Here is a 26,090-nt window from a genome sequence, read left to right as displayed (position 1 = left end):
AGGGAATGCAAGACCCAGTTTGAATGCCCAGGAGGAAGAGGTGATAACAGTAACTGGTGAGGGCTTTGATCACACTTCTATTTCCTTTTATGGACAGCTGCTACATAATAGCAGCTAATTTCCTGGGCAAAAAAATAAGCATAACTAAGAGGGTGTGGGAGGCTCATTTTCATCTTCAAAGAGAAGGGGGAAAGGTGCCTTATTTTTACATTAGGATCTAGTCACAGTAGATTGACCAGAGCATGGCAACAATCATTAGCAATCTAATCATAAGCTTTTGAGAAGAAAAAATATCCCACCTCATCATATTTATAACAAGGGATGCTGTCTTGTCCAACAAAAGGGGATGCAGTCAGATCCAATATATCCCATATCATTGGAAAGGGATTGATAATAAGAAAGAAAATATCATATTGCTTTTATATGAATTCATGGTACTCCCACATCTTGAATACTGTGTGCAGTTCTAGTTGCCCCATCTCAAAAAAGATATATTGGAATTTGAAAAGGTACAGAAAAGGGCAACACAAATGATTAGGGGTATGGAACAGCTTCCATATAAGGAGAGATTAATAAGATTGGGACTTTTCAGCTTGGAAAAGAGACAACTAAGGGAGGATATGATAGAGGTCTATAAAATCATGACGAGTGTGAAAAAAGTAAATAAGGAAGTGTTATTTACTTATTCATATCACACAAGGACTATGGGTCACCAAATGAAATTAATAGGCAGCAGGTTTAAAACAAACAGAAGGAAGTATTTCTTCATACAATGCATAGTCAACCTGTGGAACTCTTTGCTAGAAGATGTTGTGAAGGCCAAGACTATAACAGGGTTCAAAAAAGAACTGGATAAGTTCATGGAGGATAGGTCCACCAGTGGCCAGGATGGGCAAGGATGCAAAACCATGCTCTGAAGTGTCCCTAGCTTCTGTTTGCCAGAAGGTGGGAATGGGTGACGGGGGATGGATCACTTGATGATTACCTGTTCTGTTCATTCCCTCTGAAGCACCGACAGTGGCCACTGTCAGAAGATAGGATACTGGGCTAGATGGACCATGGGTCTGACCCGTCATGACTGTTCTTATGTTAAAATAACCCTATCCTGCCATTGATTTGAGCATGAAACTTCCCATTGAAATTGATGAGTATTTCTACTGAAACAAACCACAGGACTGATACGACCTCAGAAGATTCAGGAGGAAGCTAATGATTGTTCTTCTCACTGAACACTGAGACATTTTACACTATACTAAGATATCAATCTCGGTTTGAATGGAAGGGGTATATTTCCAGCTTTCCTGGGGAACAGATTCCATGTTTGAGGGTACCATTTGTGCAAATGCTTTTCCATTAGCAAGATGAACTAATTGGAGTAACTGCATCACTAACCACCGGATTTGTGTTCAGCAATAAGGCAGGTAGAGGTGTGGACAGCTGAAATGGAAGTTGAAAAACACTGGGCACAAATTAAACTGCATCCACAAAAGGGAGACCACATCTGAAATTCTACCCTGGAAGTTTTCTTTATATAACAAGCATTTCTGCACCACTGAGATGGGACAGGATTTCTCTTACCGATGCAATATAAAAAACTTGTAACTAGTTTTCATTCTGCTAGTTTGAAAATCAAAATAATTTTATTATTATTTAAAGCAGGGTGGATAAAAGTCATGATTTTAAAAAAAATCAAAACAATTGTTCAAATTTAAATCAGATGTTTTATTTATGTGTTGCTAGTTCTTTACTTTTTTCTCATTTTATGCTCAACAGTGAATATTCTGCACTTGTTTATTTAGTAAGCTCTTTCTAGTCATTTGTAGAATTTCAGTGTTCAGAGGATCTGGACTTTAATTTTCTATGCTCTTTTTATACAGCAGTTTTTGTAAAATGTAAATAAGATCCCTACCAGTAAGAAGACAAACAGTATTTATAATTTATTATATAATTTATAGATAACAAAAGGATTCTATTCCCTCAGATGTACCTGGAATTTGTAGCTGGAAGTAAGGAATGCAAACTGAGTGAGCGGCAAACAGAGGGGACACCAACAGAGGTAGTTTGCCTAAGAGTTTGCCTTGGCTCTTAGAAGGAAGACAATATGGACAGTGAGCGATCAGCTGTTGTGAGCTGCACAGGATGTGCCATGTTTGTTTTTCTGCCAGAGGATAGAAGCAACTTCGTCTGTATGAAGTGCAAGCCGGTCTGCATATTGGAAGAGAAGTTTAAGGGCTAGAGACCCAAGTATCAACCCTGCGCTGCATCAGAGAGAATGAAGACTTTCTGGATAGAAGTCAGTGTTTGGTACTGCAGGCACAGCATGCTGAAGAATCAGAGAGGGAAGTGCAGAACGGGGAAGAAAATTTGTGGCATGTGACCTCCAGAAGAAGAAAGAGGAGAACTCATGTACCCCAATGCAGATAGAGGTAAGAAACAGTTATCAGGCTCTCTGCACAAGTACTAGGGTGGAGAATGGTTTGGAAAACTCATCTGAGGGAAGGGATAAGAAGGAGACCCCATCGACCAGAAGGCATGGGATGCATTGTCCTGGGGATGGGGGTTCCATGACCACCACTCCCAAGAGGAGCAGATGGGTAGTGGTGGTCGGGGACTCACTCGTAAGGGGCACAGAGTCATCCATCTGCCATCCAGACCTGGAAACTCATGAAGTGTGCTGCTTGCCTGGAGCTAGAATTCAGGATGTGATGGAGTGTCTGCTGAGACTGATCAAGCCCTTGGACGGCTACCCCTTCCTACTTCTCCAGGTGGGCACCAGTGATACTTCGTGTGAGTGCCAAGAATGACCTTGAGCGGGTCACTGCAGACTACGTGGCTCTGGGAAGAAGGATGAAGGAGTTTGAGGTGCAAGTCATGTTCTCATCCATCCTCCCTGTTGAAGGAAAAGGCCCAGGTAGGGACCATCAGATTGTGGAGGAAAATGCGTGGATGCGCAGGTGGTGTTGGAAAGAAGGCTTTGGATTCTTCGACCATGGGATGCTGTTCCAGGAAGAAGGATTGCTAGGAAGAGATGGGATCCACCTAACGAAGAGAGGGAAAAGCATCTTCGCAGTCAGGCTTGCTAACCTAGTGAGGAGGGCTTTAAACTAGGTTCTCCAGGGGATGGAGACCTAAGCCTGGAGGTAAGTGGGGAAGTGGGATACCAGGAGGAAACACAAGGAGAAGGGTGCAACAGGGGATGCCTCCTGATCTATACTGAGAAAGTAGGGCCATCGGCTAGTTATCTTAGGTGCCTGTACACAAATGCAAGAAGCCTGGGAAACAAGCAGGAAGAATTGGAAGTCCTGGCACAGTCAAGGAACTATGATGTGATTGGAATAACAGAGACTTGTTTGGGTAACTTACATGACTGGAGCACTGTCATGGATGGGTATAAACTGTTCAGGAAGCACAGGCGGGGGAGAAAAGGTGGAGGAGTTACACCATATGTAAGAGAGCAGTATGATTGCTCAGAGTTCCAGTATGAAACTGTAGAAAAGCCTGTTGAGTGTCTTTGGGTTAAGTTTAGAGGTGAGAGCAACAAGGGTGATGTTCTAGTGGGCGTCTGCTATAGATCACCAGACCAGGAGGATGAGGTAGACAAGGCATTCTTCGGACACCTAACTGAAGTTTCCATATCACATGCCCTGGTTCTAATGGGGGACTTCAATCACCCTGACATCTGCTGGGACAGCAATACAGCAGTGCACAGACAATCCAGGAAGTTTTTGGAGAGTGTTGAGGACAACTTCCTGGTGCAAGTGCTGGAGGAACCAACTAGGGGCCATGCTCCTTTTGACTTGCTGCTCACAAGCAGGGAAGAATTGGTAAGGGATGGCAACCTGGGCAGCAGTGACCATGAAATGGTTGAGTTCAGGATCCTGACAAAAGGAAGAAAGGAGAGCAGCAGAATATGGATCCTGGACTTCAGAAAAGCAGACTTTGACTCCCTCAAGGAACTGATGGGCAGAATCCACTGGGAGGCTAATATGTGGGGGAAAGGAGTCCAAGAGAGCTGGCTGTATTTTAAAGAAGCCTTATTGAAGGAGCAGGAACAAACTATCCTGATGTGCAAAAAGAATAGCAAATATGGCAGGCGACCAGCTTCGCTTAACAGAGAAATCTTCAATGAGCTTAAACACAAAAAGGAAGCTTCCAAGAAGTGGAAGCTTGGACAGATGAGTAGGGAGGCATATAAAAATATTGCTCGAGCATGCAGAGGTGTAATCAGGAAGGCCAAAGCACAATTGGAGCTGTGGCTAGCAAGGCATGTGAAGGGTAATAAAAAGGGTTTCTACAGGTACGTTAGCAACAAAAAGAAGGTCAGGGAAAATGTCGGACCCTCACTGAATGGGGGAGGCAACCTAGTGACAGATGATGTGGAAAAAGCTGAAGTACTCAATGCTTTTTTTCCTCGGTCTTCACAGAGAAGGTCAGGTCCCAAACTGCTGCACTGGGCAGCACAGTATGGGGAGGAGGTGAGCAGCTCTCAGCGGTGAAAGAACAGGTTAAGGACTATTTAGAAAAGCTGGACATACACAAGTCCAAGAGGCCAGATGCAATGCATCCGAGGGTGCTGAGGCAGTTGGCTAATGTGATTGCAGAGCCATTATCTTTGAAAACTTGTGGTGATCGGGGGAGGTCCCAGACTACTGGAAAAAGGCAAATATAGTGCCCATCTTTTAAAAAGGGAAGAAGGAGAATCTGGGGAACTACAGACCAGTCAGCATCACCTCAGTCCCTGGAAAAATCATGGAGCAGGTCCTAAAGGAATCCATTTTGAAGCACTTGGAGGACAGGAAGGTGATTAGAAACAGTCAACATGGATTCATCTGATTGCTTTCTATGATGAGATGACTGGTTCTGTGGATATGGGGAAAGTGGTGGACGTGATATACCTTGACTTTAGCAGAGCTTTTGATAAGGTCTCCCACAGTATTTTTGCCAGCAAGTTAAAGTATGGATTGGATGAATGGACTATAAGGTGGATAGAAAGCTGGCTAGATTGTCAGGCTCAACAGGTAGTGATCAATGGCTCGATGTCTAGTTGGCATCTGGTATCAAGTGGAGTGCCCCAGGGGTCGGTCCTGGGGCCGGTTTTGTTCAACATCTTTATCAGTGATCTGGATGATAGGATTAATTGCACCCTCAGCAAGTTCATGGATGACACTAAACTGGGGGGAGTGGTAGATATGCTGGAGGGTAGGGATAGGGTGCAGAGTGACCTAGACAAATTGGAGGATCGGGCCAAAAGAAATCTGATGAGGTTCAACAAGGACAAGTGAAGAGTCCTGCACTTAGGACGGAAAAATTCCATGCACTGCTACAGGCTGGGGACCGACTGGCTAAGCGGCAGTTCTGCAGAAAAGGACCTGGGGATTACAGTGGATGAGAAACTGGATATGAGTCAACAGTGTGCCCTGGTTGCCAAGAAGGCTAATGGCATATTGGGCTGTATTAGTAGGAGCATTGCCAGCAGATCGAGGGAAGTGATTATTCCCCTCTATTTGGCACAGGTGAGGCCTCATCTGGAGTACTGCGTCCAGTTTTGGGCCCCCACTACAGAAAGGCTGTGAACAAATTGGAGAGAATCCAGCAGAGGGCAATGAAAATGATTAGGGGGCTGGGGCACATAACTTATGAGGAGAGGCTGAGGGAACTGGGCTTATTTAGTCTGCAGAAGAGAAGAGTGAGGGGGGATTTGATAGCAGTCTTCATCTTCCTGAATGGGAGAGGCTTCCAAAGAGGATGGAGCTAGGCTGTTCTCAGTGGTTGCAGATGACAGAACAAGGAGCAATGGTCTCAAGTTGCAGTGGGGGAGGTCTAGGTTGGATATTAGGAAAAACTATTTCACTAGGTGGGTGGTGAAACATTGGAATGGGTTACCTAGGGAGGTGGTGGAATCTCCATCCTTAGAGGTTGTTGAGGCCTGGCTTGACAAAGCCCTGGCTGGGATGATTTAGTTGGGGTTGGTCCTGCTTTGCTCAGGGGTTTGGACTAGATGACCTCCTGAAGTCTCTTCCAACCCTAATCTTCTATGATTTTATGAATGGGATAAAAGCCAGACTTCACACTCAATAATAGGCAGCAAGAAGTCCATCCTGAAATGCCTTAGGTACCAGCCACAAAGTCCAAAATAAATAAAATACCCCAGTAGTGCAGCAGGGGTATACAGTAAGTTATTCATTTCTGGGGAGCTGTACCAATCCTGTCCTCAATCAGAAGTGAAAATGAATTTGGGCATCTGTCTACCTCACCTTCCACACTGGCAGTCTTTGTTCATAGGAAGCCTAGACTACGATTGGGGTGTTGCAAGTCAGAACTAAAGTGTACTGAAGGTTGAAAGAGTAACATTTAAAGAAGCCATGCCCACATTATGTCTTTTTTTTACCAATGTTATCAATCCCTGTTGTTAGTGTCACATTTTATTCATATGTATACAGATTTATTAAATAACAACAGCACTCGTGAAGGACCAGGTCAAACACTGAGCCATAGGTATATCAGATGCGCAAAAAAATGCACCTGCTCCTTGTTTGCTGACAAATCCCTGCATTCAAAGTGTAAACCGAGTGCTCACACAACACCAAAGGCACACACAGATCCTGCTTTGTACACACCAATGCAGAGTTCTGCACACCTAACAGGCATGTACGTTTCAGCTTGCGCACTTGGCTTAAAACTTTGCCATTATTATAAACTTATGGGGGAGAGAGGTACTTTTGAGATAAATCTGTGATTCAATTTCCCAGCAGTAGCATGGGGAGAAAATTTGCAGAGATAAGAGACTGCCATGGATGAGGGATGATCCTGGCTCAAATAGGTGTTTCATTAGCGTAAAATTATTTGATATCACATCACTAAATAGATTGTAATTTATGAGACCCACTGGCAAAGTAAGGTAAAAAATCAGCTCTTTAAAGGACAAATGTATATGTAGGTGACACAGGTACTAAACTATACAATATATAAAAACACAACATATTGTGGAAGAGGCATAAAACAGAGGTCTAGCCCATTTGTGATGAAAGATCCTGTAGTGCTTTTTTCAAAATAAAGTTGTTAGTTTTCTGTTCAGCCAAATTCCAATTCAGGACAATATATTCTGTCAATCTGAAATTACCCTTAGCAGTTTCAACAGGATATGGTCACCCTCCCTAACTTTGTAGTGGTGGTGGTGGTGGCTGTGGCTGCATTTTGGCAGTGGGTGAAGCGTTTCCTACGTGCTGTGTACTGAAAGCCAAATTCTATTCTCTCATATCCGATCAAGCAAATCTAAATGACTTCAGAGCAGTTGTGCCCCTTCAATCAAGGGCAGGATTCTGCATGTGATTTGTGAACCTGCAGAAAACCTAGTGGTATCTCTTGGAGTGAAATGGGTTATATAAATCTACAGGATATCGTTATCATTACATATACACAGGGCTGGCACTTTCTGGGGAGAGGCCTATCTCATGGAGCTGGAGTTGCATTAATGTATTTTATGCTAATAGGTTATTTTGAGAATTACCAACCCTGGTGCGAAGAGTCACGTGCACTCTAGAAACTGTTTATTACTGTTCCTGGGGGCAAGGGGTTACTTGAGTAAATCCCCTTTGGACCTATAAGAAAATGGACCCCATTGTTTCAATATTAAGCAAAGCCCATCAATTAATGGTCAACCTAGCATGCAGGATAGTGGAGATGCTAGTTATTGGGCCCTATCTTCTCTCTGCTGTCCTATAGTAACTAGAAACATTCACCCTTATGACCAGTTTCAGAGTAGCAGCTGCATTAGTCTGTATCTGCAAAAAGAACAGGAGTTTATGCTCAAATAAATTTGCTAGTTTCTAAGGTGCCACAAGTCCTCCTGTTCTGTTCACCCTTATGAGTCTATAATGTCGTCAGACCAAAACAGAGCTACTTGGCTTGCCCAGAAAGGTAATTCCCATACTCTTTTTATAACAATATAAGCCAGCACAAGTGCGACATGCCCAATGGACTCTAACTCTCAGTATTTAAAAATAAACTGCTTTCATTAAGTTGCACATTTCTCACAGCTGCTGCTATTTATGAATCATTTTAAAGAAGCTGTAACATATCACCTTATGGCCACCCCACAAAGTTTATTTCACTCATTACCATTACAGCTTGCCAGAACTGAATTTCATTGATTAATTGTGCTGGTTCCTTCTCTTCCTCATTCCTACCCCTCACCATATAGGTACTGCATCGTTCTCTTTCATATCCTCCTTGGTCTCTTGTTATCTTTCTTTCTACCATCCTTTTCTCTGATGTTCTCTAATTCTCACTACCCCTTGGGTTTTTTTTGCCCTCTTTTTAATAACTAGCTTCTTACCTCTCACTTCATATACAGTAGGAACAGTAGATCAGCCATGACATATTCTGAGCCAGAGGTTCTAGCACAATGGAAAAGCCAGTAATTCTTTAAGGATATCTCTTGCTTTGAGTTTACTGTTCCATATGAAGCTCGTGAATTTGTACTTTAATTTGATCAATTGCTACAAAGCATTTGGGACTGCAACGGAGTAGAAATCAAAAGAAAAAGCTTACTTTGCTTATGCAGTCTTGCATTTGGCTTGCATTACTTTAGTTATACTCCACCAATGGTAACAGGAGAAGGGAGCTCTGATTCTTTCACTGTTTCACCTGTTCAGTCTCTGCTATACACGCTTTTTTGGGGAAAGGGTAGCCTTGGACTCTAAATTATAATCCACACTCGCAAAGGAATGGACCCAATGGTCTTGTAAATGGTCTCCATCTCCTCTTACAATGCTATAATCCTGTTATATGGACCTAGGAAGCAGATAGCCCCCAATAATCACTGTCACTACAGGAGAAGTGGGCTTGGAGCCTACAGAAGGTAAAGGAATATGGTTATAATCCTAGCCACAGAAACACAAGAAGGGGAAAATATTACAGTTAATTCAACTAACAAAAAAAGCCTCTTAAAATGATAATTCTCTACTCCTGAGCCTCCATCCTGACTTGAGAGTTGCTGCAACTTCTCTATTTACTTATGTGAACAAATGTTCCTCTCACCTCATACTCCTCTTTAAATCCATAGCCCTGTCCTCGTTTCATCTGGGTGATATGCTGTAGCAAGTCGGCCACTCGGATGGCTGGCTGGAACTGCCCCCTGGGATAGGACATTTCCACTGGCTCACAGCTCCTGTACGGATGGGTCTGGATGGTCAGAGTTGGCTGGGTCATCTCCACATGGCTGCTCTCTGTTTTAAAGACAGGGAGGCAAAACAAGCTTTTACTTAGTCATTATTTCCGGTCTCATTCCTGTGCTGTTTGTTCCCCCCGACCCCACATAGATCAGCACAGGTGAAATAAAGAACAGAAGCAAGTGGAAAACCACACATGCCCAAAGCCATCCAGAAAGACTAAGACACACTCAAATATTTGTAGTATAATCAGTCAGTGAGGCAATCAGAAGGAGACAGGAACAGAGGTGGATAGCCAAACAGGCACAAGAGTGACAGAAGTAAATGGCATATCTCAAGAAATAATCCCTCTTACAAAATCATGAAATCTGCATGGCAACTCCACTGGAATGATATACTTCTGTTCACAAAGCATGACTGCCCTGCACATAGGAAAGAACATGGTTTTCAAAAGTGACTAGTGATTTTTGGGTTCTCAATCTTAGATAGCTTAAAGAGGCCTGATTTTCAGAGACTGAGTACTCAGCATCTCAAGTGGGGCACCCAGAAATTTGGGAACCCCAAATTGTTAGTCACTTTTGACGTAAAGTTTAGGCCTAACATATATATTTCAGTTTAAGAAATGTAATGTCATCTGAAGGAACAACAAAACTGCACAGAAATATGGGTACCTTGCACTTATATTTCAGAAAACTAAATATCAGAAAAAATGTACCTTTTCAAAAGAAATGGATTGAGAAAACATCTCCAGCACTAGGCGAATGAAGACTGTAGCTTCATATATTCAGGCAGAACCCTAACTGTATGGCACAATACTCCTAATAGACAATACAGCAGAAAGCACTTCTATCAACACATGGTCACCAACCAGAATTCTTCTATTTAACCACGGAAGCTCTGCTTAGATGCAACATTTAGTTGCTAGGTCTTGTATCTTTCCAAATGAGCCAACTGAATTCAGGCATTTGCTCAAGTGAGTCTTTGTCTTGGCACTTCGTTAGGGATCTCCTCGGGCTCTTCAATAAAGCAACATGCATGCGACACACAAAAATAAATATGAATTTGGCTTTAGCAAAACCACCAACACATATAACATTAATAAATGTGGAATTTAAGGAAGAGTAACATCTAAGCATTTGTATAATAATTCTAATACTGTTACTAATTACAATGTGAGAACTCTGAACAGAGGGAATTTCAAGGCTTATTAATTCTCCTAGTTGGCTTTGTTTCCTCAATGCAGCTTTCCTTACCTATTCCCTATTAACCTCCCATAATGGAGAGGAGACTATTTTTATGTCAGGCCATTTCCAACAGACATACTATGCTTAATTTTCCATTATGAGGTTTAATACAAACCCAATTTCACAACTGGCTTCTCTGAGGAACCAACAAGTAATGCTACATTTTTATCAGCCCCAATTAGAAAACATTATGATGTCCCTCTTTGAGAGGCAGTCTTAAAACTAATGTGCAGTTCTATTAATAATTTTTACCCACTTCTCTTTTAAATCACCTCCTCCACACTGGGCCACCAATGTGCTGAAATCTTAAACTAGAGGTTTCTGTGATGTGGACAACTACATTACAAGGTTTTTATGTGTTTGTCCCAACTGAAATGCATTTCCTAAGGGCTTGTCTAGCTGGAGAGTTAGTGGGCAACAAGTAGGGCTGTAAATCTACAGCATATCAGAGCACCATGCACTAACTAGCCATGGGGATCCTGCTACTGGACACAGAAAGTTCCCTAGTGCACTTCAATATACTCCTAGCATCAGGCAATGATGAGCTTTCCATGCTCACTCAGAACAAGCTGTGGGAACTAACTGAGGTAACAACGGACTAACTTGGATTTTCTGTGCCTGCAGTACTTTGAGTGGATTCCATGTCCACCACTGGGAGGAGAAGCTGACCTGGTTATTTGTGTGAACTCAGAATGGTCCATGGCTGCATCCACAGACATTTTGTTTTGTACCAAGGGGGAAAAAAAAGAACTTGAATCTTCTTCACGTACATGAATTGCTGTGTATGAGGTGAGCCGAATGTTCAGATGTTCTGCTAATAATGCCTTATGAAACATATTGTTCCCACTCTGTCTCATCACCCCTTGAATCTGAGCCTAAGCACGGTTAATGAAGCACTCAAGCAAGGCACTACACCATCTCTCAAGATGCGCTGTTTGCAGCAATTTTATGAACAATTCAATATGCCCTGGAATGGAGGAGAGGTAGCAGCAAACTCTCATCTCTAACGAGGGCAATCAACGAAAAGGGTCTTTGAAGCGCACTATAGACAGGCTTTCCTTTTCCTGCAGGTTGCAGAAATAAAACGTATTGCACTGGGAGTAACATAGTATAACTTCCCTATGTGAGCTGGAGTATCAGTGAGTTCCAGCTCTATGTGGTTCAAACCAAAGTTATTGCAACAGGATACTATGTGATGAAAATCCCTCTACCAATGAAACGCAAGATAAAAGTATCTTCCAGTGTCTGATGAGTAATCCCAAAGGCAGGAAATAATTGCCTGATTGCTACTAAAACACTTACTGTAGCATACTTTTGTTGCTATATAACTAAACAAATAAAATACATAAATAATTGTCATCCTCATGACAACTGGTAAATTCTTTGGCAAATGTCACGTACGTTATAGGAAGCACCTGAAAAAATAGCTCCCCAGTCCTACAAGCTGCTCACCATGAGCAAATCCCTGGACAAGTATTCCAGTAGGGCTACAGGCAGAAGCCCTGTCCACCCAGAACAGTTTATACCATAGAAACCTCAGATTCCTCTTTTTTTTAATGTTATCTTGGTTCACAAACTTAGTTTTGTTACTGTGAGATAACACACACAGGAAGAACATACACACTGATGGTGTCTGCGGACAAGAAAACCTAACTAAGCTTCAAATGACTCCAGCCCTACTGCACTGATGTGTGTCCTGAATACACAGAGAAGTTTGTTTAGAATCTTTTCCTTTAATATCCACCAGCTCTTTCTGCTTCTGAAATGACAGGCTACATAAATGTAATCATCTCTGTTTATATTTTTTCTCTTAATGTTGGCAAGTGTGTAACACGATAAGACTTCCTTTGCACAAAATAAATTATATTTTGAGTGGTGTTTGTGATGGATTTAATTACACACATATCCAATCTCTGTCTACTAGAGTTAGGGTTGTCAATTACTTGACATCTCTTAAGGACGGGTGTGACATGGCTAATATCTCTCTCCATTATGCTAGTGATACAGTGGCACTTAGTAAAATTAGCTCACTTTTTTATGTGCATAGGGTTTATTATATGAAAAATACCCAACTCAAAGGTGATATGCTATATGCATGGTGCTATGACAAACATAAGTAAAAATTATCATTTGACTGATGATATTGATTTAGCCAAACTGGGCACGTTAATTAGAGACAAGCCAACTGGAAGCATGGTTTGATTTCCTAGCCATGTTAGAGGCAGTGTGGAGAGTGCATCCTTCATTCTTCTTTCTTTTGTGGGAAAGACAATAAGCAGCAGCTCATGTGTTAGCCATGCTGGCTCATGACGGGTAAAAAACAAGGCTGGAGAAAATCAATTCCCCTTAGTCGTAAAAACACCACTGCCACATTCTGGCAAACATTTAATACTGCATGTACTAACCTTGACAGAAGTTTGTGTGTATTTCCTTTCCCAGCTTCACTAACAAATGGGATACATGCTTAAATAAGGAGGGAGAATGTACTGCTACAGTGGACTTGGACCTGGGACTCTTCAGTTCACGCCCCAGCTCTGCCACTGATTAACTGCATGGCCCTGACCAAGTCAGTCTTTCTGTGCCTCATGTGTAAAACGAGGCTAAACACACCTAGCTTAGGGTGTTAAGCAGATTAATTAATTAGTTCAGCTAGTTAGTAGATTGCACTGAGAACCTCAGAATACCATACACACCTGCATCTCCCCATGCCCAACTGTCTGATATTTCCAAGGACAACTTTGCCCCCGCCTTGAAATGCCTCATCAGCCATGGAAGACTGAAGCAGGAAACCTTCTGCATTGACTGCATGCGGCCATCGAGTCAGTCAGTCTCCCAGGAATGTCATCAGAGAGATTCATCAAACAACAACCTTCATCTGCCTAATTCAGGTTATTTCACAGCTGCTTATTCCATGGCAAGTGACATTGAGCAAATTGGGCAGCTGCAGAGGCAGCACCCACCATTGCCTTGGGGCTGGCATGCCCTGGGAGGCCACAAAGAGTATGTGAGCCACCAATTTTTAAACCTCTAACTGCTTCATATTAAGAAGTCAATGACGATGCAGCTCACTAATGAAACAATATCATAATCTTCACCTTTAAAATGCTCAGAGATATACTGTAGATAAACCCAGGGCAGATGCACTGCATGTGTGTAATTGCACAGCACCAACTAAAAAATGGATAAATCTAAGGCAAATTTCTCTAGGTGTGTAAATACAGGACAGATTGTGTGTGGTTTCTGCATAAGTGCACAGAAGAAAGGAAGGGTGCAAGGAACCTTTCACTGTCTTGTTCCTCCTGTGCAGGGCTGAGACAGAGTTAAAGTTCCTGTGTTCCCCTGAGGGCTGCGCTTGCTTCGGGCTAGCACCCTCTTGGGTGGGTGCAGTGTGGACAAGAGTGGGGGGAATTGGAGCCATGGCCAATGTTCATTCTACATAGTAGGAATGGCAGCTAGCTAGGTGCAACGGGAACAACATGCTGCACCCTTTGAAGAGTCCCCTCCACCTCCATCCACTGCGGAAGGCTGGAAGATAGCAGCAATGCATAATGCCTCTCAAAATAGTCCCTGAAGCAATACAGTTCTAAACCAGCCTTGATCAGGGCTGCACCTTCATGGTCCAAGCTGGGCCACAACGAAACTGCCAGGACGCAGACCTCTCCCGCCTCTCTTGCTTTCAACTAAGTATTAATTTTCCCAGCACAGACACTTGCAAGCATAGTGTCTGAATCCAGGGATGTTTCATACCAGAAAGTTAAGCAGCTAAAGAAATGCATTACAAAAGTATTAATCAAGCAAAGGGTGGGATGGAAGCCAAAAAAAAAAAAAAAAAAAAGCATCCCCTGTGTCTTTCTATCAACAGATCATGTCACAGCTGAGTCTGGTGAGTCATCTAGTATTACAAACACTGCACTTTTATTAGCAGAAGGCATAACAGATGGGAACAAATATGCCAAGCTGCAGGTAGCACCGTGTGATGGATATTGGTTTCTGGGGTGGCTGATGCTGTTTCTCCCATATTTTTACATAAACCAGTTTTACCATCAAACTATTTTGCAGATGCAGCTTTGTCCAGTGTCTGGAGAATGGGATTGGGAAGTCAGGAAAATACGATTACTTATCCTACAATAAGTGTAGTTCTTTGAGATGGTGTCATCAGTGTGGATCTCACTCCAGGTAGGCATGCATCACTGTTGTTGTTCGTTTTTTTGGGTTTTTTTGAGTAACAGTGTCCATTCGGGCCACACATGTGTCCTGTCCTCTTTTAGCTCCCAGACAAGGGCATGAAGGGTAGGACAGGCATGACTCTCCTTCAGTTCCCTTGAAACTCAAAGCCCAAAAAGTGGGGATGGAGGGCAGGTTGTGGGATCCTCACTGACTATAACTTCCCAAAGAACCAAAGTTACTGTAGGATAAGTAACCATACTTTGAGTATGGATCCCACTCTAGGTGACTGGCAAACAGTATCGTCCCCAGAAGGTGGGAGTGAGGAGATTCAGCTATATCAGTCAAATGGAGATTGAAGTACTGCTCTTCCAAACTTGGCATCCATGTCAAGTGCACAGAGATTCACAAAGCTCAGTGGATTGCTCCATGTGGCTGCCTTACCAATCTTAGAGATGGGTATAAATCCGAAGCAGTCCAAAGGCATTTCCTGAAGCCTATTAGAGCGTGCCTTAATATTTGGAAGTTTGCCAGCCAATTTATAGCAGGCGGAAATGAATTGTGTAACCCACTGAGATTCTCTGGGATGAGACAGATTGGCCTTTTGATGTCAGAAATGGCCATGAAGAGGTAGGGAGAAAATCTGAAAGGTTTGGTCCTGTTGATGTAATAAACCAGGGCCCTGGACAACATTCATAGTACAAAGTTTTGTTTCTTTTGGTAACATATGGGCCTTCAGAAAGAAGACTACTAAGGTGACAGACTGGTTCAGGTGGAATTCTGAGACCACTTTAGGGATGAATTTAGCGTGTGGTTTCATCACCACTTTGTCCCTGTGGAAGGATGTATCTGATGATCCAACCATGCGAGCTTGTAGTTTTCTTGACTCTTCATGATGGCTATGGGAAAGACCTTCTTGATGGTGAGATTATAACACAAGCATTCCACCAACGCTTTAAATGAAGGCTCCTTAAGCAACAGGAGAACGACATTAAGGTCCCATATGGGAGTAGGGTCTCTGGCTGAAGGGGAAGTACGCAGAAAGCCCTTGAATAATCTTGATACTGCGAGGTGTAAAAAGGCCGTATGTGACCACATTGGAGCATGGCATGCAGATATTACTGCCAGATGGACCTTAAGGCTAACCCTCCTGCTTCAGGAGCAGCATGTTATCCAGTATCTTTGGTATTGCGATCTCAACTGGGTTCACAATATTTTTTATTTCCGATATGGATTTTTTTTTCCACTTCAAGGAGTAAGTCTTCCTGGTGGAGGGTTTCCAATCCTATTGAACGATCTAATAGACTTGTAGGGATCAATCTCTGTTGGGCTTGTGCATAGTAAATATCCGGGCTGTTAGATGCAACAACTGAGGGTCCTGGTGCAATATTTGACCCTGGTTTTGTGAGAGCATGCCTGGACAGGTGGGAAGGTATATCAAGAACAGGCGGGATACCTGTAGGAGATCCAACAGCCAAAATTGCCTCTGCTATTAAGAGGCTATCGTACTGACTATAGCTTTGTCCTGTCTAATGTTGGATATGATCATGTGGCTCAGGGGGATTGCTTAGAAGGCACAGAGTAGTCCTCAAGACCAACAAAGCACAAAGGTGTCCAGAAGGGAGGTGGGATTCACACCTTCCCTGGAACAGAAGTCCTTGCACTGGCATTGTCCAACCTGGAGAACAGATCTACGGTGGGAGTTCCCCTCCAGCAGAATATCAGTTCTAGAATGGATTTCCACAGTGACCACTTGTGGCTGGTTATCACATTCCTGCTTAGGAAGTCTATCGGGTAATTGCTGGCCTCTGGTAGGTGCAGAGTTATTGGAATGACTCCATGCTGATGGCGCCATTCCCAGAAATTGATTGCCTCCAGGCAGAGAGATGATTGAGTGCCTCCCTGCTTGTCTACACAGTGTTTTGCTGATGCGTTGACCATCAGGATCTGCACTGTGGCATTTTAAAAGATGGGTAGGAATGCCATGCAAGCCAGTTTGATGGCTCTCAGTACTGAGATGTTCATATGCAATTATAGATTGTCCTGAGATCACAAACCTTGCATTTGGAAGCGGCTCCACCCTGCCCCTGATGTGTCTGTGACCAGTGTCATAGTTGGGGAAGAGATTGAGACCCCTTTCATTACATTCAGTGGGAAGCCATCATTCTAATGTTATAACAAACAATGCCCGGTGGTATGGCATGAGGCGGCTTCCCAAGGTCATGCTCTGTGGAAAGGTTTCTATACAGCTTTCCACTATCCCATCAAATTTGCTGACAGGTCATCCCAGAAGGTGGAGGAGGCTTGATGCCCTTTATTTTACCCAGGGCATTTCCTGGCCATGTACCTCCATTTGTCCATGGTACCCTGTGGTGTGTGGTCTCTGATGACACAATGTCTGAGGATGGTATGCCCTTTGATAGGGTGGAGGAATGTAGATCCCCAGAAAGCACTGGGCTGCTTTGGAATATTTCCATGCATGTAGGGCCCTACCAGTGCATTCATTTAACTGCTCTGACCCCTCAAAGGGCAAGTTTTTAATCCTGGTTCGTACCTTATGAGGGATACCTGAAGCTTGGCACCATGACACTCTACAAATGGCTACTACAGTGGTCATAGACTTGGTCTCAGTGTCAGAGGCCTCCATCACTTCCTGTAGATGGCTCTGAGCTGGTCTTCTTTTATATTGTGTTTCAGCTTCTCTGTTTTTGTGAAGGTGTTTGGCCAAGAAGGGTGTCACCCTATCCCATGTCAAAAAGTCATATTTGGCCAGCAATGACTGACAGCTGGCCACTCTCAACTGGAGCAAGGCTGATGAGTAGGCCTTTCTTCCAGATGGATTGTAGCATTTGGGATCTTTGTCCTTCAGCATGTTTTTGGTGGATCTTGACTTCTGCTGAGCAGCTGAGACCACCAGGGTGTCAGGGTTGGGTGGGAGTCAAAGTAATCACAACTGGGGGGGTTCCTGGTACCAGTTTCTGGCACATTTAGCTATTGCTGGAATAGCATCTGGCGTTTGTCAAGAGGTTCTTGCTGGGTCTAGGATGACTCATTTATAAGGAGGGCAATTCTGGCACGACCAGCAGCCAACAAAATGTCAAATACTTTATGAGACTTCTCAGAGATGATCAAAATCTCTGTCTCCAACGTGTCCGTGATCTGCACCAGAAACTTCTGAAAAGCCTTGAAATTGTCCAGTGCCACTATCATTACCGAGGCTATTGCTTCATCCTGCAGTGATGATAATGAGAGGTGTTTAGGCAGCGAGTGGAGTCATTCAGTGTCCGGATCTTGTTCCTCTGTGGCCTCTGACAACTACAGAAACCTCAGGAGAGGGGAACCCCTACTCCTCTTTTGTGAAGGCAGGGATTATCTCTGAGAGAGTGAGCCCTATCACTAGGGGCATTCTGTATGCATATGTAGGGCTGGTGGGTTGCTGGCCGAACCAGAGCCAAACTTGGTGCGCTGGCTGTTGAGGTTTGTAGAGATCCCCTGGTCTCTCAGTGGCACAACTCGTAGACCTCAGTGGCAATAGTTTTCTCCTTCAGGATGGAAAAAGGTGTGCCCTGGGGATGGGTATAAGGAATACACCTCTTCCATAGGTGGTGTGGTCTGGTAAGGTGCTATCAGTGCCAAGGACTGTGTTGTTTCTAATGCATATGTCAGTGCCAAGAGATGATGCTGGCATTGATGCTGTCACCGGTGAAGTCTTCTGTGGTGCAGTCTGCTCCCTTCTGCTCATCTTTGATGCGGTGAGACTTATTTGGCTTGTCTCCCAGAGTCTTTCTTTACGAGAGGAGACCAAGTTCCTTTTCGAGCCCCTCCCCCACTCCTCTGGGTAGCCCTTTTCAGTCTACTGCATCCAACATGTGAGATGTCAAATTGGGGGGTGATGATGACTTCTGTGCTTCTTTCTCTACAGATGTCTTCGGAGTCACCTGCCTGCTAGATAGAATGCTGCAACGTGTGGGCTTGATTGTTAGACGCGTCTTTGAGCTCAAATCTCCTGGCTCCAATGCCATTTGCACACACTGCTTCAAAAGATGTAGGTACAGCCTCGCATCCCTCAAGTTGCAGGTTCTTGCAGACAAGAAGAGGCAGATCGAACAACTGCTTGGAATGTGAGATTCTCCCAAGACGAATAGGCATCTGCTGTGCCTCTCTTTCAGTGCAGTTAGCTCATCACAGGATGGCGAAGGCTTAAAGTCTGTAGGGTTTGAGTGTACCATTCTAACAACAGGGGGGGCTATAAGGGCGGTTTGCAAGCAGTTTTTAGTTTGACAAACATTAGAACAGACCTGGGTAGGAAGAATAAATGAATGAAGATAGTTCAGAGGTATCTCAGAGGAGTGGAATAAGCTTTTGGGAAATTTAGCCAAAGCAATCATACAACAAACTGGATACTCACTAGCTTCCTTCTTGTTGCCATGGGCAGTAAAAGGGAACTGTGAGAGGGTCATGGTCACCCCACCCTTTGTGCCCTCATAGAGGAGCATGAGGAAGCACTGGGTGCATGCATAGACCTGACACTGCTATTCAAAAATATCTGGTCTCATGTGGCTGGGGCACATACACACTGACACATACTTGAAGAACTACTCCTGAGTTGTGATTCTGGTTTTGTCCGCAACTCACCAGGCAGCCTTGAGCAAGTTGCTAAAGGCCTTCTTTTCAGAGGGGTTAAGTACCTGTGGCTCTTAATTTCAGATGGAACTGTGGGTCCACAGCATCTCTGAAAATCATGGCTTTAACCTTTGTGCCTCAGTTTCCCATCTGTAAAATGGAAATGGTAATCCATATCCACCATGTCGGTGGGCTGTAAACATTAGCTAGTTAAGAATTTTAAAATGGGTTGAAGATGTAAAATACAAGAACAATTTGATTCTTAATAATTATTACTGCTTTTCTCTAAACGTTGGGATCTTTAAAGCCTTTTTTTTCCACTGTAGGAAGCTTGGATCAAGAAGTGTGCAGTTTGCACAGCGATTTAGCTGTCCTAACAAGACCACTGTGCTCACTACCCAGAATACAGGTGTGAAAAAAGCTCCAGCAAAATAGGGGCCTCTGTTTTGACAGATACTAAGTGCAGAGCTGAGGGTGGACAGCACCTGCCCAATATACCGCAGTAATTGCATTGTGTAGGGACCACGTCTGTGATATGAATCTACATTTAGATTTCTCTTAGACAACATTTTGTCTTTGGGAAACTATGAAATACAACCCAACTGGAAAATGGACACATTCTCCCCCTGAAAAAAGAACCCTCTCTTCCCAAAGTCAGTATTGCAACAGATAGCATGATAAATTTACGTTCTGCGACAGTCTCTTCCAGCCTCACTCTGTTCCTTTGCTGTTACTTTGTAATACAGTGCACTCATGTACTTGCATGTAATTTTTTCCTGGTCTAATTACTGGGCTGCTACCTGCTCAGGGTAATGTTTAAGGCAGCTGAAGTAGATTACTGTGTCTGGAAGGGAAAAGTTACTGCAGATAATCCAAAATGACAGGTCTGATAAATACCACTGGGTAGATTCTGATCTTCCCCATATCTGTTTTCTGATTCATAGCAGGGGAATTGCCTTTTTTCAAATTCCACAGATGGTAAGCACAGGCGTCCTCAAGGGAGATCCAAAACTGGTAAGCTATTATTACTCTTGTATTCAAGGGTACACCTGTAATACGTTTCTGAATAGCTCTTTCTCCTTTAGCCAGCTTAAAAGTTTCTTCTGCCCATTCTGCTGTCTCTTTGTTAATTTGATGGAGCAGCATATTCTTTTTAAAACTCTAAAGAATAAAAGTTTCACAGTTGGATACCTGAAGCTAGACTACTTAGGTTGGTATTTAGGTACCCAAATAAAAGTGGCTTGATTTTCACAGGCGCTGAGCACTGATGATTTCTATTAAAGTCAAAGGGAGTCATGGCACACTCAACTACTCTGACATTTACAAGGTCACTTTCATTCGGGTGCTGAAACAGGGATTTGAAGGGTAATATCTAACATTCAATTTTGAAAACGTTGGCCTAGAGAGTCTCCTTTCATAAAATAAAGTTACCATTATGCATTTTCCCTTGGCTTTAACTCAGTGCAAACTCTCTTAACTCAGGCAAAATTCTCCTCTGTGATCTGCACTTTCTACTGCATATTCAGTACTCACTCTGTACCAAATTCCCATTGACATTAATCTCTGTTTTCTTCAGGTTTATGTATAGCACCTAGCACCATGGTATCCAAGTGCTGATCAATGGGAGTTTTGTGCATGACAGATAGAGTAGGGCTATGTACTACAAGTGGAGACATTTTTTTCTTTGCTTTTACAGTTCTCAATGTACTCAGTATGAAAGTCTCCCTTTCCCAAGCTCAGCCTCTGATTTCTGCATGGAACTTGTTGCTCTCATAACTGATTGCATCCAAAGAAGCAGGCTCCAACCAATTCTGAATATGCAAACACTCATTTACGCACATGAGCTGGGGATCTCAGATCTGATCTTCACATACAAAGCATGTGTGTGTCAGCTTTGTAGGCACAATCACTTACATGAGTTAAAATGGTTTCCAAAATTGGAGAATGGATGGAAATTTGGCCCATCACGTCACACAGTACACATGAAAGAGGAACCTGACACCCCTCAGGTTCTCAAATTTTGCCTTATTTTCCTTTTAATAAGGAAGATAGTGTAATTTTTTTCCTGATCTATTTTGTCCACTTTCCAAGATTTCACTAATTTTTATTTTTGTGTGCATTTTGAATGGAACTGAAATACATAATTATTTTGGCCTACTTTTTATTTAAGAATCCACAACACGTTATTCCAGCATAACAGCAAACAGCAGCTCTAAGGGGAAGTCACATTTCTGATTTGGTTGTAGGACTACACTTAACCTTAGAGTTGCTTCAGTTTCCTCAATAACAAAGTGGTGGTCAATCCAAAGGAAGGTTGTAATATTGAAGCTTAAACCATTTGACTGTGTCCCTTAGAGTCACTTTCAGATGCAATAAATGTTTTCCCTCCACTGGAATACAGTGCACTATACCTGTCTTCTTACCTAGCAGTGCAGCCGATGGAACAGTGTCTGATGATACTTTGAGATGGAATTCCGGTCACCCACACGACACGGATCAATGGAAATCAACAGAAGATCAACGAGGAAAACAAATTTAAAAAAATGAAAACAAGGTTAGCCGTATCCAACATTCAGAAGGCTCAGTCTATATGTCATATCAGGAAATGTAAAACAAAACAAAACAAAGAAAACTAAAAAAAAAAAAAATAAATAAAATCTGGCAGTAGTACCTGAGTAGTAGGAATTCAACAAAGATTTGCTCTGAAGGGTTTTGCTTTGGACAGAAAATGAACAAGGAGAGGATGATGCTAGGTAGGAAAGACACAAGGAAAAGACTTTAGAAACATATATATTTAGAGAGAGAGAACGGGGAGAAAGTTCCTCAAAGAACATGGCAATATTGAATACACAGGGCTTATCAAAATTAAATAAATTGTCCATCTGAGCATGCATATTAACTTTATTTCACTACTATACTACTATAGGCCCCAAACATTGAAGTACTGCTATTGTAACATAATATTTGGGAACACTGTAGAGTACTATTCTATTTTTTGAATAGGAGTTGTATTTGTTGTTACACAAGAACTAAATTTGTGTTTTTGTCTCAAAGAGTTGGATTCCTAAAAACAACTCCCAGAAATACAAGCCACTCAAAGCTGAGTGGACTACCAGTAGTAAAATAAGCCTGCTCACTAAATGTGATATATACATTCACTTATCAACTAAGACAGGAAGACACAATTTGAAGGCAATCTTTCTGTAGAAGAATGGAGGGATGGGTAGTTTTTACATGAGTCATTTTGGAAGGAGATGAACTCTCTCCAGGAGTAGAACAGGACAGGAAAGCTAGGGGCTGCTGGTTTAGCATCAGATCCCTAAAGTGGCACCTCAGATTGGTGACAAAAGAGGCAGCTATCCTAAGTGTGCATCTTACAGAGTATGTGCTTTTGGGACTAATAAGCCCAGCAAGCATGGTAACTGTATCACACATGCCTGCTGTAGATCTAATAGCACACAAATGGTGTTAGCTGCAGCTGGAGGATGGGCTCCTTGGATACGACGAGGGGCGCCTATCTTCTCCCACTCAAGGGACGAGTTTCTCTGGGCAAGAATCAACAAATCATTTCCTGGCTAATCAAAACTGATCAAGGAAAGGGGCAGGGATCAGCATTCATGTGGGGCACTCACTTTTTAGATAGTCAATTTATGGTGCTGGCTTATAAATGGGTCATCTTTAATGTGAATATTTATGGCAACAAATCATTTCTAAGGGCATTTTTTTGTAATCCTTTGTCATTTATTCCTATAGTGACAAATAATGACCTCATTTTCGCTGTGAAGGGAAACAAACAAATATAAAATCTCAGTACATCAAAAAGATGCCAATAGATTAAACAGAAATAACTATTCCATAATACAATAAAAGTAGATATAATTCAATATGCATCAAAGTAAATTTCAGATGCAATTTCTACATCTCTAGAGTAAACATTACTGACAAATTTATGAACACTGATCAAAATTTTTCCATGGGGTGAATATAAGTATTCACTAGTCTAGAGAATTTCAAGTGGAATTTCATGAAGTCTGCAGAATTGCCTACTAAACAGATTACATCACCCGTGAAAGCACCTGCAGTTCTCTCAACATAACACTTTTCTGTTGCTGTGTTGTTCATCAACATCTGCAGCTTATAACATACCAGCTGACATAATGGGGAGTAAGTGAACTGTCTCACAGATTGGTCTCCTGAAGTTCTTCACCAGCTGCCTTTAGGATATAATGCATGCCTCTTTTTTGGGACTCCTTCCCTGCTGTCTGGCTGTTGTATTTTGCTACCCCTATTCATCCTCATGTGTTGTGTTAACTGGGAAGCATTCACTTCTACAGAAGGGAAACTGAGGTGTAGAAAGGTTATGTGATTTTCTTAAGACCACACAGCAAGTCAGTAGCAAACTGGGGTGTAGAATGCAAGTTTTCTAAGATCCAGGAGCCTACATGAAATCACTGGATCACACTGCCTTTGCATTAGTTCAGCATAAGGTACTTAGATACCTACAGATAGAAGCCGTATAAATATTTTAAGTAAATTTAACAAATACTTTTATTCATTTATGTTCAGTGAAACAGGGTTTTACAGGCACAACTGATATGTACGTATTGCATGAAGCTCATCCAGATGAATTTCAACCCAATGCAGAGGGTCAGCACAAAGCATATGCACCACCTACATCCTGTTTAAGCCCTCTAACGTGGTGCATGTACCTTGTACTGGGTCATTAGACAGGGGTCGGTTTCACATCCACTTTAGAGATCTTTGTTAATCTTGTCCCAAAATATGACATGAATTTTGCAGAGAATGTTTAAGAATAATTCAAAGGCAGCTGATATTGTGGCTTACTCAAACTTGCCAGCACCCCTTCATTCTGGATATTCTTCTCTGTTTACTTGATGGTTTTGATGACACATAGCTTTATTTATTTATTTTAAATAATTTCCATTATCCTATAAGTCACTGTGTTATGTGCAGCAGGATGCACCCAACCGGAAGTAGAAGTTGCACATGGGCACAAATAAGAATTAGATCTTGATGTTGTAATCTACTTCAAGTGCCAGTAAGTCTCAAGTCCCCTTGGGTGTGCTTCCTTATAAGTGCACAAAGGAAAAACATAAGTGAGGTGTGAGCAGAGAATAAGCATGTCTGACTAGACATGGGATGAAAGATAACCCTTTACATCCTCTGAGGCACTTACCTATACGCTCCTTTCATGGCCTTGCTCTTGCTATTAGACAGGATAATTTTATGACCGCACCAGAGCTCATTAACGCAAGACAGGGTTCCACTGTGCTTCCCATCCTGCTCATTGCTTCTCACTTTGTACTTCTACATGCTCCTTGTGGGTGATGTATAGGTTTCAAAACCTGGATATTCAACTGAATGCCACTTTGCTCCCTAAATTAGATGCTTGAATAGTTAAACAAACCTTAAATTGTTAGCCTTTACACAAATACCTCATTTTTTAGTCATCTAATCCTTCTATGTCTAGGCCCAGCTGGTTGCCCTGGTGATGCAGCACTCACCTCTGGACCAGCCCTGCATTATCTATGCTACTGTGACATTCCTTCATTGTGGTGTCAGAAAAGTGGTGCCTTTGTGAAGGACATATTATTAGTGTCTCATTGTTCAGATGATGTGCTGCCTGCCCTGTCATGTTGATGGGACTGCCAGACTATATGAGATACCCCCTCAGTAATAACCCAGCGTGCACCTTGTTGGACACTTCACAGATGCTAGGGGATAATTTTAGCTCCCACCATGTCTGTTCTTCCTTGTCACTTCTTTTCAGCAGGACTCCTGCACTGAGCTGATACCTTGTGCTGTGTCTCACAGAGGGAAATGGCACTTTCAAGATGATCTTTCATACTAAGGAGCAGTCTCAAAATAAACAGACTCAATCAGTTACTTTCCCTGGGATTAGCATAAAACTTTCCTTTACACATTTGGACAATAAATAGAAGATGAATGGCCTGAATCAACTCTGTATTATTCCAATATAAACCTGGAACAGGTGGAATAATACTACAGTCAGCCCAGCCTGTTGTGTTTTTTCTTTCAACAAAGGTTTATTAATGCTCTCCTATGGGGCTGAGTAAACAGATCAATTCTCTAAGCCCTTACCTAGTTAAACATCCCATTAATTTCAACAGGGGTTACACCCGCATAAGGGCTGTATGGTTAAACAACAACAATAAAAGGAGTAAGCAATCTAATAATAGCCCATCTTCTGCTGCTCTTTCAGCAGATCCTGCACTGTCTCTTCCAGCCCACCAGAGACAGCCCTTACTGAAACATAAATATTCTTGATAACAAGGGTACATAAAACATCCCTGTCCAAGGCAAAATTCAGCCCTGTCCAGACGGCTAGCACCTGTCCTGTGGAGCTGACTTGTCTCCTCGCTTGGGGACCATGTGCTACTAACCAGTGCATAGGGCTTATGTTGGCCTCTTGCACAGGGCTAAGTTTCACCCCAAGAAGATATAAACTTAAGGAAATCCACTTTCTCGCTCATGTATGAAGCTGATACTTTAAACGTAGAACCCACTTTCCTACGTATCATCTGGGAGCTTTAAAAACACTTGTATCTAGAGCACTGAGACTTGGTGTTGGGAGATGTGCATTTCTACAGAATGATGGAAGATGAGCCCAAGAAATGAAGTTACGCCAAATGTACCTTTGCTGAGGAGCATGGCTATGTTCGGCTGAATCAGGTGGCACCCCCTCAAATACAAACTTGCATTCAAAAAGCAAGTCGCTGCTTTGCTGCTGTGTGAAATGCCAGGGTTGCTAAGGAAAATGCATCAGGATATGTTGTGACAATCCACTGTGACGTCTATGTAATGGCAAAAGAGTGTGGCGGCACGGATGCTGGAGTGGAGGCGCAGC

The 26,090-nt window shown here is 42.7% G+C and overlaps 1 protein-coding gene across 1 annotated transcript in view; it reads right to left on the bottom strand.

Annotated features, from left to right (window-relative positions):
• The window catches only part of PTPRT (protein tyrosine phosphatase receptor type T), a 725,977-nt gene that overhangs the window by 41,236 nt on the left and 658,651 nt on the right, over window positions 1-26,090 (bottom strand). Inside the window, exons 17-19 of the mRNA XM_077831843.1 lie at window positions 21,873-21,950; window positions 21,625-21,660; window positions 9,040-9,227 (exon numbers count right to left, since the gene is read on the bottom strand). Of these exons, the coding sequence (XP_077687969.1) occupies window positions 9,040-9,227; window positions 21,625-21,660; window positions 21,873-21,950 (302 nt within the window). The remainder of the gene's footprint in view (window positions 1-9,039; window positions 9,228-21,624; window positions 21,661-21,872; window positions 21,951-26,090) is intronic.

This window comes from Eretmochelys imbricata, chromosome 13 (assembly GCF_965152235.1).
Source record: "Eretmochelys imbricata isolate rEreImb1 chromosome 13, rEreImb1.hap1, whole genome shotgun sequence".
NCBI lineage: Eukaryota > Metazoa > Chordata > Testudines > Cheloniidae > Eretmochelys > Eretmochelys imbricata.
Note: the sequence above shows the minus strand (reverse complement) of the source record. Positions and strands in the feature narration are given on the sequence as shown.